A 12,388-nucleotide genomic window follows, 5' to 3' on the forward strand; every position below is an offset into this window, starting at 1 on the left:
GTACAGAAGTTGACACCTGGAACAGCAGATACAGGAGATGAGGTTAGAGGAGGTGCAAGTGAACCTCTGCCTCACTTGAAAAGACTGTCGGGGTCCTTGGATGGAGTCGAGGGGGAGGTAAAGGGACAGGTGTTGCATCTCCTGTGGTTTCAGGGGAAAGTACCTGGGGAGGGGATGGTTTGGGTGGGAAGGGACGATTTGACCAGACAATTGCGGAAGGAACGATCTCTGCAGAAAACAGAAATGGGTGGAGATGGGAAGTTGTGGCCAGTAGTGGGATCCCGTTGGAGGTGGCAAAAGTGTTGGTGGATTATATGCTGTATGCGACAGCTGATGGGGTGGAAAGTGAGGACAAGGGGGACTCTGTCCTTGTTGTGAATGGGGGGAGGGGGAGCAAGAGCGGAGCTGCGGCATATCGTGGAGTCCCTTGTGCGAGCCTCATCTATAATGGAAGAAGGGAACCCCCGTTTCCTAAAGAATTAGGACATCTTCGATGATCTAGTATGGAAAACCTCATCCTGGGCGCAGATGCGGCATAGACAGAGGAATTGGGAGTAGGGGAGAGTTTTTACTGGAAGCAGGGTGGGAAGAAGTGTAGTCTTGTTACCTATGGGAGTCAGTAGGTTTGTAGTAGAGGTCTGTCTCCTGTGATGGAGACGGTGAGATCCAGAAATGGTAGAGAGATGTCGGAGATGGTCCAAGTGAATTTGAGTGTAGGATGGAAATTAGTTGTGAAGTTGATTAAGTAAGTGAGTTCTGCATGGGTGCAGGAGGCAGCACCGATGCAGTCGTCAATGTAGCGGAGGTAGAGTTTGGGGATAGGGCCAGTGTACGGCTGGAACAGTGATTGTTTGACGTACCCGACAAAAAGGCAGGCATAGCTGGGGCCCATGCAAGTGCCCATGGCTACGCCTTGGATTTGGAGGAAGTGGAAGGAGTCGAAGGAGAAGTTGTTGAGGGCAAATTTGCAGGTTCTGCGGTCGAGGAAGAAACGGAGGGCTTTAAGATCTTCCAGATGGGGGATGGAGGTGTAGAGTGACTGGACATCCATGGTAAAGATGAGGGAGTGGGGAGCCTGGAAAACGGAAGTCGTTGAAGAGACGAAGAGCGTGTGAGGTATCTTGGAAATAGGTAGGGAGGGATTGGACCAGGGGGATGTCGAGGTATGTGGAAATTAATTCGGTGGGACATGAACAAGCAGAAACAATGGGTCTGCCAATATGCTTGGGTTGATAAATGGAATTAACATCAACAACATAGAAGTGCTTGACAATAACCATCTTCAACAAGCGAGCATGATGGTTTTCACATTCAATAATATTACCATTGCCGAGTCCCACACCATAATCTCCTGGGGGATCACCACTGAACAAAAAGTCATTTGGACCAGAGGCTGGGTATTTCTCACCATGACTCTGCATCTGACCCCAAAAGCCTTTCTATATTTGCAAAGAACAAGTCATGAGTGTTATAAAACACCCTCCCTTGCTTGGAAGAATACAGTTCCAAAAAGCTCAACACCAATTCTTTGCAAAGCAGATGCTGGTTCACAAAAAAAGACAAAAAATGCTGCAGTAACACGGCGGGCCAGTAACAATGTCACATATTGTCGCTACTGCTAAAGTAAAATAGCAAGTCTGTTTTTAATTTAATTTCTTTTAGATCACCGATTGGAAGTGTACATTGAAGACAAGTTGTTAGTGCAGATCATAAATATATACTACTTGCATTATCCTTTTATGGGATTGGATACCAAGTAGCAGATGAACTGTCCCGAATAGAAGACAAAGGTGGCAGTTACAGAAATAACCAATAATATGCAACAGGTTGATTTATTGAAGAACTCCAAAGTGAGGTTTATTCTTTACCTAAAAATCTGTGTTCGAGCTGTGTCCGCTTGATGCCAATATTTTTAATTATTTAATTCTTCAACATGAATATCCATAATCAACAACATTAAAATACAATGCCCTTCTTACCTGGTACCATCTTGGGCACTGCAGTTTACATCTGCTCCGTGCTCCATGAGCCGTGTGACAATATGAAGCCAGCCTCGTGCAGAAGCTTCATGCAATGCCGTATAGCCTGCATTATCCCGGTGATTAATATCACACACTTCATTCTCCAAACAGTAAATAATCACATCCTGTATAAAAGAGAGAATTTGGGGAAATAAATCATCTGAATAAAACAGTAGAAAAAATTGCTGTTGTTCTTACATCTTAACATTTGAACCATATTAATATTTATTTACAATTTATTTCTTCTTTAAAAATGCTCAATTATATTTGAAGTGGTTTCGGCTGTTTAAAGGACTATTTTCCAATGTACCAGTTTATGTACTGGATACTGATGTTGAACATGGAGATCTCTTAATACAAGTAAACTTCCCTGAAAGTGGCAATGCAGGTGGATAAGATGTTGAGGAAGGCATATGGAATGCTTGCCTTCATCGGCTAAAGCCGAGTGTAAGAGTTGGGAATGTTTTTGTGTATTGTGTACAATTCTGATCACCACCCAATAGTAAGGATAGGATTAGAGTAGAGAGGGCGCATAAAGGATTAACAAGGATGTTGCCTAGATTGGAGGGCTTGAGTTATGAGATTGGATAACCTAGGTCCGTTTTCCTGAAGTGAAAGAGATTAGAAGGTTACATGATAGGAGAAAATAATTATGAGGTATAAATAAGCTGTCATAGATAAGCCAGCATCTGTTAGGGTTATCAGAAGCCAGGGGCATAGGTTCAAGGCGAGAGAATAAGGTTTAAAGGATCAGAGGAGTAAATATTTCATACCATGAGTAGATAGTGGAGACAGGAGCAGTAACAACATTTATGAGGCATCTGGACTGGTATTTTCAATGAGCAAGACATCGGCAGTATGGGATTAAAACAGGCAAGTGCGATTAGTAATAGTAGGCAGGATTATAGACATAGATGCCTTTAGCCAAAGGGCCTGTTGTTATGTTGTACAAATCTATGACTCTTTCATCCAGACCATTAAGTGAAAAAGACAAAAAATCATGCCCCACTTCAAAGACGTGCATATCTAGGGCTATGGTAGGGCTCTGGGGAGTGTTGTAGAGCAGAGGGATCTAGGAATACAGGTGAATGGTTCCTTGAAGGTGGAATCGTAGGTAGATAGGATGGTCAAAAAGGCATTTGGCACATTGGCCTTTATCAGTCAAGAGTATTGAGTAGAGGCTGGGAGGTCATGTTGCAGCTGTATAAGACGTTGGTGAGGCCGCATTTAGAGTATTGTGTTCAATTCTAGGCACCACGACATGGAAATTATGTTATCAAGTTGGAAAGGGTACAAAAAAGATTTACAAGGATGTTGCCTGGGCTAGTGGGTCTGAACTGTAGGGAGAGGTTGAGTCGGCTGGAACTCTATTCCTTGGAGTGCAGGAGGATGAGGGGTGATCTTATTGAGGTGTATAAAATCATGAAAGGAATAGATCGGGTAAATGCACAGAGTCTCTCGCCCAGAGTAGGTGAATTGAAGACCAGAGGACATAGGTTTAAGGACATAGATTGAAGAGGAAAAGATTTAATAGGAATCTGAGGGGTAACTTTTTCACACAAAGGGTGGTGTGTGTATGGAACAAGCTGTCAGAGGAGGTTGTTGAGGCAGGGACTAACTCAAACTTTAAGAAACAATTAGACAGGTACATGGATAGGACAGGTTTGGAGGGATATGGACCAAACACAGCCAGGTGGGACTAGTGTAGCTGGGACATGTTGGCCGGTGTGGGCAAGTTGCGCCGAAGGGCCTGTTTCTACACTGTATTACTCTATGACTCTATCTATGCTGATAGAGCTGCTATTGTGGTGTTGAAAATGTACTACTTTTTCTGTGTTATTTTAAACTGGCCTGATCTATCCTCTCTGGACAGAACAATCAAAATGCATGATTGAAAGCAGAATACGGGAGCGCTCCTGCTACTCTCTATGTTTATCCCTCAATCTTTCTGTGGTCATTCAGTCTCCCTACGAAATGTGGGATCTTGCTGAGTAAAAATTATAGTCATGTATTTCACTGACGGTGTTTCAATTTGGTATGTTTTAGGGACCTGAAAGGTGATTATGTAAAACATGTTTCGGGGCAGTACTAAACTTCTAGTTTACATTGACCTTGGTTCTGGCTTCTTTCTTTTCTCATATCATGGTCACATACATGTTTTGCAGCAGAAAAGCTTGACAATGATCTCTGAATGGTTTATTTTACTTGTGGCCTAGAATGTTAAGGCAATACTGTACTGCCTAAATTGTCTACCGTGCATAGATATGATATCAAATTTAGATATTCTAGTTTATTCATCAGAAAAATATGCAAATAGCAGTTTGTTTTCCTCAAACATATCTTCCAATCAATGATCAATCAGCAGGTGAATGATATCCTTCGATAACATTTAATGAAGTGCAGCAAAAATTCATACAACGTTTCTCAATAGTTCAAGTGACCAAAATCAACATAATAATAATAATAATAATCTTTTCCAAAATATCGAGGCAAAAAATGGGGGGGGGGGGAAAGCAAACCTGCACACCTTTTAGGAATATCTTTCAATCACCATATTCTCCAAAGCATGAAGAAGGGTCTCGACCCGAAACGTCACCCATTCCTTCTCTCCCGTGATGCTGCCTGACCTGCTGAGTTACTCCAGCATTTTGTGAATAAATAGATGTTTCCTGAGTTTATTTGTGTAGCTGATCCCAACATCCTTACCTGATTCCACAAATCTAAATGACTAATGACAATTACTTTTACCTTCCATCTCAGAAATGATTCTATTCTTGAGTAAAATAGGCAGATCTAAAAAGCTGTATAAAATTAATTACACAGCAAAAAGCTTTAATAATTCCCTCATTCATCGTTTTCCAATTAGTCAGACAAGGGAAATTAGTTCCACCAGTGAAAAGCTAATATTTTAAAACATGCCACTGACAGGAAATCAACAAAATCAAGGATAATAAACTCCTAAAAGAAAATGGTATACAATATAATTAATTAAAAAATGAAAAGAATAGAAATGTATATAAAAATTGTCTATTACTGAAAACAGACCAGTTTAAATTTAAAACTTTGTACAGTACATTTGGTTCAGCATATGTGTTAAAATATGTGTCAAGAATGAAGTCTCCACGTTTTAGTCTAAATGCACACATATAATCTTACAAACTCAGAAACAGGTGCGAGTCCAGATGGGGCACCTTCCACCTACATTCCTTCCTCTAGCTTCACAATTCACAACTCTTCAATTTTTTCGTCGCACAATTTCTGCTTTTTCATCTTGCACTTTGTGGCTTTCCATGATTTTCTTGCTGGATCTCCCATGTCTACAGCGCTAACACAAGGAAGAACCCTGGACATGTGCAGTGGCATCAAATTTGTGCAACAAAAACCTACATGGCATGTCCAGAATTTTTAGTAGAATGTGTGTTCCCCTGACCGCATGGAAAACTCATGCAGAAACAGATGTCCATTATAATTGTGTACCTGTTGCTTCATTATTAAGGACGGGCTGACAAAGTCTTGGTATAAAGCATGTTAATTTTCCCTGTCATGCTCTAAAAAGAACACTGCATGGTGATAAATACTATGTGATGCGTTTCTGGCTTGATTACGCAGGAGCAGATCAGGCTGGGAACTACCTCATCAAATTTCCTATCTATGTAAAACTATCCGGAATACATCAGTGTCACATGTTTTAAACGTATTCACTTTCTGGGAAAGACACATTGCTGGCAAGGCCAGCATTTGTTGCCTATCCCTATTGTCCTGGAAAAAGTAGTGCTGAATAAACCTCTGTAGAACCTTTGGTGTCAGCACACCCATAATAATGTTGTAAAAAGTTCCAGGATTCACATCCAGTGACAACAAAAGAACATCAGTGAACAATCTTCACAACAACCCAATGGTCAGGCAGCATCTGTGGAGGTAAATGGACAGATTACTTTTTGGGTTGAGACCCTTCCTCTGGACTGGTTCTGGAAAGAGTCGCAATATAGTGCCAAATAAAGGCGGAGTGCAGTTTCGGCAGAACCTGTAGGTTGGTTATGTTTCCATGAGCCCACTGCTCTTGTTCTTCTTGTTGGCAGAGGTTGCAGGCATAAGCAAATAACTGGAGTGTGTATGTAGATAGTACAAACAAAGCATAAGTGGCAACAGAACAAATGTTTAGGGTAGTGAATGGGATACCAAACAAACTAGCTGCTTAATTCTGGACAGTGTCGAGTTTCACAAGTACAATCCAGGCAAGTGGAACATATTCCACCATTCTCTTTGTACATGATTTCACCCCATGATAACTACATTTTAATTATAAAGCACTGAAATAAATAGTGACACAAAATCTAATTTCTAGACAATTAAATGTTAGAAGTAGCAGCAGCACCAAAATGCCGAAATGAACACAACTATTTCAGTTTTACAAAAATAATGCTGTTGACAACTTGTAATTTAAGTTTTCACATTCTCAGAGTGTTGGAACATCTAACATGAAAATTAAATTCTAAAGGGTGGCAATGAATTTAATATCGACTCCCTGTTCTCGATGTTTTGGTGCATCTTTACCAGGAAAAAAGTAATAAACTAGTTCAAATTTGGATTTGGAACAATAACATAATTCATTCAAATCTGAAATTGCAGTAACGTGGCCAACGGTTTAGCATTTTCTGCATTATTCATATTCAGATTTATAGGGCGGCACGGTAGCACAGCGGTAGAGTTGCTGCTTTACAGCGAATGCAGCGCCGGAGACTCAGGTTCGATCCTGACTACGGGTGCTGCACTGTAAGGAGTTTGTACGTTCTCCCCGTGACCTGCGTGGGTTTTCTCCGAGATCTTCGGTTTCCTCCCACACTCCAAAGACGTACAGGTATGTAGGTTAATTGACTGGGTAAATGTATTAAAAAAATTGTTCCTAGTGGGTGTAGGATAGTGTTAATGTGCGGGGATCGCTGGGCGGCACGGACTTGGTGGGCCGAAAAGGCCTGTTTCCGCGCTGTATATATATATGATATGATATGATACATACAACAGTGATCCCATGTGGTAGTTCATATGTACTGCAACAGTTAAAACTAGTTTACCACACACTTGTGAAAAATCAATTAATAGGGATTATCTAATAAAAATAATTATATCAGTCTTCTAAATTGCTTTAATTGGTTGCTATTCCGCTTATGTAATGGGAACGGTGAATAATAAACTGCAAAATGTTGCCATGGTCAGTAGTTTTGTGGATAACACCAACATTGGTGGCATAGTATCCAGTGAAGAAGGTTATCTAAAATAACAATAGGATCTAAATAAATTGGGAAAGTGAGCTGATGAGTGGTTGAATTTAATTCAGACAAAGGTAAAGTTTTGCATTAAATTAAACCAGAACATGACTTACACAGTAAATGATAGGACATTGGAGACTGCTGTAGAAGAGAGCGACCTAGGAGTGCAGGTACATAGATCTTTGAAAGTGGCCACACGGGTAAACAGTGTGGTGAAGAATATGTTTGGTATGCTTGTCTTCATCAGAAAAGGCACTGAATGCAAGAATTATGAAGTCATATTATGCTAAAAAGGGGAGCAGAAAAGATTCACAAGGATGTTACTGGGAAGGAGGGTTTAAATTATAAGGACAGACTGGACAGGCTGCGTTTTTTTTCCCTGGAGCAGAAGAGTCTGAGAGATTACCTCAGAAAGAGATAAAATCACAAGGGGGCAAAGATAAGGTGTATGTTCAGTCTTTTTCTCAGATTTAGTAAGTCTATAAAACTAGTGGGATAGATTTAAGGTGAGATGATTACAATTTTCACACAGAAATTTCATGTAGGTGGGTATGTAGAACAATCTGCCTGCGGAAATGAAACAGGTCAGAACAATTACAACATTTAAAAGACATTTGGACAGGTATATGGAGTGGAACAGTATAATGGGAAACGACCGAATGCAGGTAAATGGGACTCGCTCAAGTAGGCAATATGGTCGCATGAATGAGTTGAAGGGTTTATTTCGGTGCTGTACAAATAGGACTCTAAAAATTAATCTATTCCACTGACATCTTAGTTTACCACAGTGACCAGTCATTAACTTAAGGGCTTGTTATCCTATAGGGTTAAAATTCTCTTGAAGGCAACCCCTCCCCCCCCAACCCATGGCTTTTTCCTCACTGGAATATTAAAGTAGACACCAATTTTAAATAGAACCAGTGTGTGCAGGAGTGTAACTTGCTTGTAATGGCAGATGATTACTGTCAGAAAGTAAGGCAGTTTCAGCACGATTTTAAAAAGACAGTGGAAGGAACAACTGGATGGAGAGGCCTTCAGATTCATCAGGACTCTGCCAGTTGAGGCTTCCCATTGCTATCATATTCTTTCCAATTTGGGAGCTCAACGTCTACATCGAGCACTGGTGTTCAACATGGTCAGTTGCAAAGCAATGCATCCCCTACTGTGCTCAAACCTGCTACACAACAGAACATTTTCCAAGGTCATTCAAATTGACTTTGTGATCCTTCAAAATGGGGTAGATTTTCTTTTTTTGGCACATGTTCTTAGTTTTGGAGAGATTCACATTTGCTTGGAAATCATTCAGACTATTCAGACTTTGCTTATGTAGCACAGACTTTAAATTTCAACGCAACATACTGGGATTTATATGAATACCAAAACCACAATGAAAAGCCAGTGATTTAATCACTGAAAATGCCAGATATATTTATAAATATAAAATTTATTAGGTTGATTAACTTTTGAAACACTAAAGCCTAACTGGATTTCAACCATTATATTTGCATTAAATGGACCTTTTTGTTCTAATGTTAAATCAGTACCAGTAAATTAAAAAACAAAATCACTTGCTGGGCTCAAAGCTGCTGTCTCATTTACACACAGCCTACTAGGAAGCCAGTCAGTGCTCTTGAAGAGGTTTATCTGCGGTAGCAGTACAGTGGAGGTGGTGGAAGAGGGCTGAACGGAGTTAAGGAAAGGTTGAAAATGGAAATTTAAGAGCAAATCAAGGTAGGAGGGAAAAGTAGATCAGGGAAAAGTTTCAGTTGCGCTGGTTGGGAACATGTCTACTGATGGCAGGCATATTTTTGAGACAATGCAAATTGTAGCAGACAATTACAAAGATAAAGTTATTTCACTCCATCCAATCCAGAGGAATGAGACTGTAACAGAATTAAAATTCATATAAGGGAATGGTTGACTTGATCCTGGTTTATCATCATATTTGATTATCTCATTAATCTATAAATTATAAATCATCTGTAATTTTGTGAATCAACCTGGCAGAACATGCACCATGCATTTTCTGTAGATACTGTAAAAGAGGTAAAAAAAAAACACACATGCAAAGTTACTGTTGTAGTGCCAGAAGTCTGGACGGTGAAAGAAATGACAATAAAACCAAACAGATCACTTATCAAATTATATTATTAAAGCTTTTACCTCATAACCTAATCGTGCTGCCTTCTGCAGCAAGGTTTCACCAGCATTCTTATTTACAATTAGTTTTCGTGTTTCAGATAGAGATTGCTGTCCTGTGGATGTCTCTGCTTGAGCAGATGGTGACTGTGGCCGTGTCACATGTTTAACTGGAGTAGCTGAGGATGTCCTTTTTTTCAGGCGGACAGAATAATCACGTTTCTTCTTTGGTGACGGGCTCCAATCAGAATCCAGGATTAACGCTAATCGCTTCAGGGAGCGGTTTTGCTTTACTTTAACCTGATACAAAATAAATGTCTAATAGATCAATTAATGAGGCAAAATATGAACTATTCCATTATATAATTTTAAAGATTAACAATGTGTTCATTTTCATTGCATATTTAACTTGGGAATGATGCAGATAGTTAAAACAGGGTCTATTCCTAATATCTCGTATATTGGTTCGGCATTCAAAAAAAATTAAACACAAAACAATGTAGCCATGCAATATTGCAAACCGTAAAGGTAACTATTATTAATTATTTACCTTGTGCTTTCCTTGATTGTCTGCACCTTCTTCTGATGGCAGGGACCCACCAATATGCTTTGTCTTACATTTACGTTTTCCTGATGGTTTTTCAGGCTGGTACTGACTTGGAGATTCTTGTATGTGGGACAAATTGAGAACATCTGGGCTGCAAGACTCTTTACGTTTCCGTATGCTTCCTGTCACAGGTGTGCTGTGTCTGATACTTAGGTTCCAGTCAGTATTAGATAATGTTGGTGAAGGAGTTAGCTTCTTTTGTGATGAAGCAGGTGGTGTCCATATGCCTAAAAAGAAAACTGCAATGCGGTTACCTTGACCAGGCTTCTACTCTGCTACAGATATTGTATGTTCTTATGAAACTAAAAACATAGCACAAAAAGTAAGGAAATTTGTGTTTGGTAGATTATTTCTTTGTTGTAACAATGCTTCTTGGTAATAAATCTTATACCGTTGGAAAGCCTGTTTATTTCCCTTTTAAATGGTGCCACATTTGTAAGGAACATGCATTTGTGGGATGAGCAGCAGAGCTGAGTATATGGGTTGCGCCCATGAAAAATTTGCCAAATCTTCTCTGCCAATGCCAAACAGCTTATTCTGCTGTTGCTATTGACTCTTGTTTTGAGCTTCTGGTACCCCCTGATTGGCACCTGATTGGCAGCATCTGTGAGCATGGGCCCTGCTACAGTAGGTGTCTGCTCCAAGAATCGGCATGCGACGTTTGACTGATCTGGATAGGGCCCGTGCGATAGGGCAACTTCAAGCTGGTGTTCCGCAAAACCAAGTTGTGGCATTATTTGGAGTGAGCCCTAGTACCATCTCCAAAGTGAAGGCCAAGTTCCATATAATGGGGGATGTCAGAGACAGGCCGCGAAGTGGGCGTCCCAAGAAGACGACACCCGAAGAAGGCTGTCTTCTACAGATTTGCAGTCAAGGTTTGCAGGACGATATGGCCGACGGCTCTCTGCCCAGACAATTCGGAACAGACTGCACCCAGCCGATCTCCGGTCTCATAGGGCTGCCAGGCCTGCCATGACTGCCCTTCACCGTCAGGCCCGTTTGCGCTGGTGTCGGCAACACGTGCACTGGAACCTGAACATGTGGAGGAACGTTATGTTCAGCGATGAGTCCAGATTCTGCCAAAGGCAGTTGGATCATAGGGTCAAAGTGTGGAGAAGACGCGGAGAACGCTATGCTGATTGCTGCACCGATAGAGTAACATCTTTTGGTGGAGGCAGTGTGATGGTGTGGGGCGGCATCTCCCTCACTGGAAAAACGCGGCTTGTCATCATTGGAGGCTATCTCAATGCAGAGAGATATCGAGATGAGATTCTGCAACCAGTGGCAATCCCATATCTCCACAGTCTGGGACCGAACTCTATCCTCCAAGATGACAATGCTCGCCCCCACAGAGCAGGGTTTCTCAGAGACTACCTCCAGAATTTGGGAGTGGAGAGGATGGAATGGCCTGCCAGCAGTCCTGACCTCAACCTCAATGAACACTTGTGGGATCAGCTTGGGCGTGCTGTTCGTGCCAGAGTGACCAACACAACCACATTGGCTGACTTGCGACAAATGCTGGTTGAAGAATGGGATGCCATCCCACAACAGTGTGTGACCAGGCTGGTGACCAGCATGAGGAGGTGGTGCCAGGCTGTTGTGGCTGTGTATGGTTCTTCCACACGCTACTGAGGCTCCTATTTATTAAATGAATAAATTGTTAAATTGCCAATATGTCTTGTTTCTTCAGACTTCAATCATCCAATCCACCAAACAACACCGAACAAGAGTCAATGGCAGAATAAGCTGTTTGGCATTGGCAGAGAAGATTTGGCAGATTCTTCATGGGCGCAACCCACATACTCAGCTCTGCTGCTCATCCCACAAATGCATGTTCCTTACAAATGTGGCACCATTTAAAAGGGAAATAAACAGGCTTTCCAACGGTATAAGACTTATTGCCAAGAAGTATTGTTACAACAAAGAAATAATCTGCCAAACACAAATTTCCTTACTTTTTGTGCTATGTTTATATCTGGGCTAGAACTCAAAATGCTTTAGCTAAAATCCACTTTTGGCATCAGTGGAGCATGATCTTTTGCAATATCAGCACACCACGCAGAGGACCAACTAACTCATGTAGGAATGCCTGAATTTAGTTAGAGTCATAGAATGACTGAGTACAGAAACAGGCCCTTTGGTTCAGAGTCTATATCGACAATCAGCCACTCATTTGCACTAATCCTACATGAATCCCTTGTTTTATTTTCTCCACATTCTCATCTTCTTCCTTCTTGTAAAAACTCAACAAGATTAGGCCTGTTGGCCATTCAAGTCTGCCGAGTCACACAACTACTTCACACATATTAACTTCTAATTGTGAACTTTCATGAATCATGTGCCAATAAAGATCA

General features: G+C 41.1%; 1 protein-coding gene across 8 annotated transcripts in view; it reads right to left on the minus strand.

Moving 5' to 3' along the window:
* Positions 1 to 12,388, minus strand: part of LOC144600609 (BCL-6 corepressor-like protein 1) — a 185,991-nt gene that overhangs the window by 21,015 nt on the left and 152,588 nt on the right. For all 8 annotated transcript variants that reach the window (XM_078412395.1, XM_078412396.1, XM_078412397.1 and 5 more), the window contains 3 exons: positions 9,978 to 10,261; positions 9,452 to 9,727; positions 1,980 to 2,146 (listed from right to left, as the gene is read on the minus strand). In XM_078412395.1, coding sequence (XP_078268521.1) covers positions 1,980 to 2,146; positions 9,452 to 9,727; positions 9,978 to 10,261 — 727 coding nt within the window. The remainder of the gene's footprint in view (positions 1 to 1,979; positions 2,147 to 9,451; positions 9,728 to 9,977; positions 10,262 to 12,388) is intronic.

This window comes from Rhinoraja longicauda, chromosome 15, assembly GCF_053455715.1.
Source record: "Rhinoraja longicauda isolate Sanriku21f chromosome 15, sRhiLon1.1, whole genome shotgun sequence".
Lineage (NCBI taxonomy): Eukaryota > Metazoa > Chordata > Chondrichthyes > Rajiformes > Arhynchobatidae > Rhinoraja > Rhinoraja longicauda.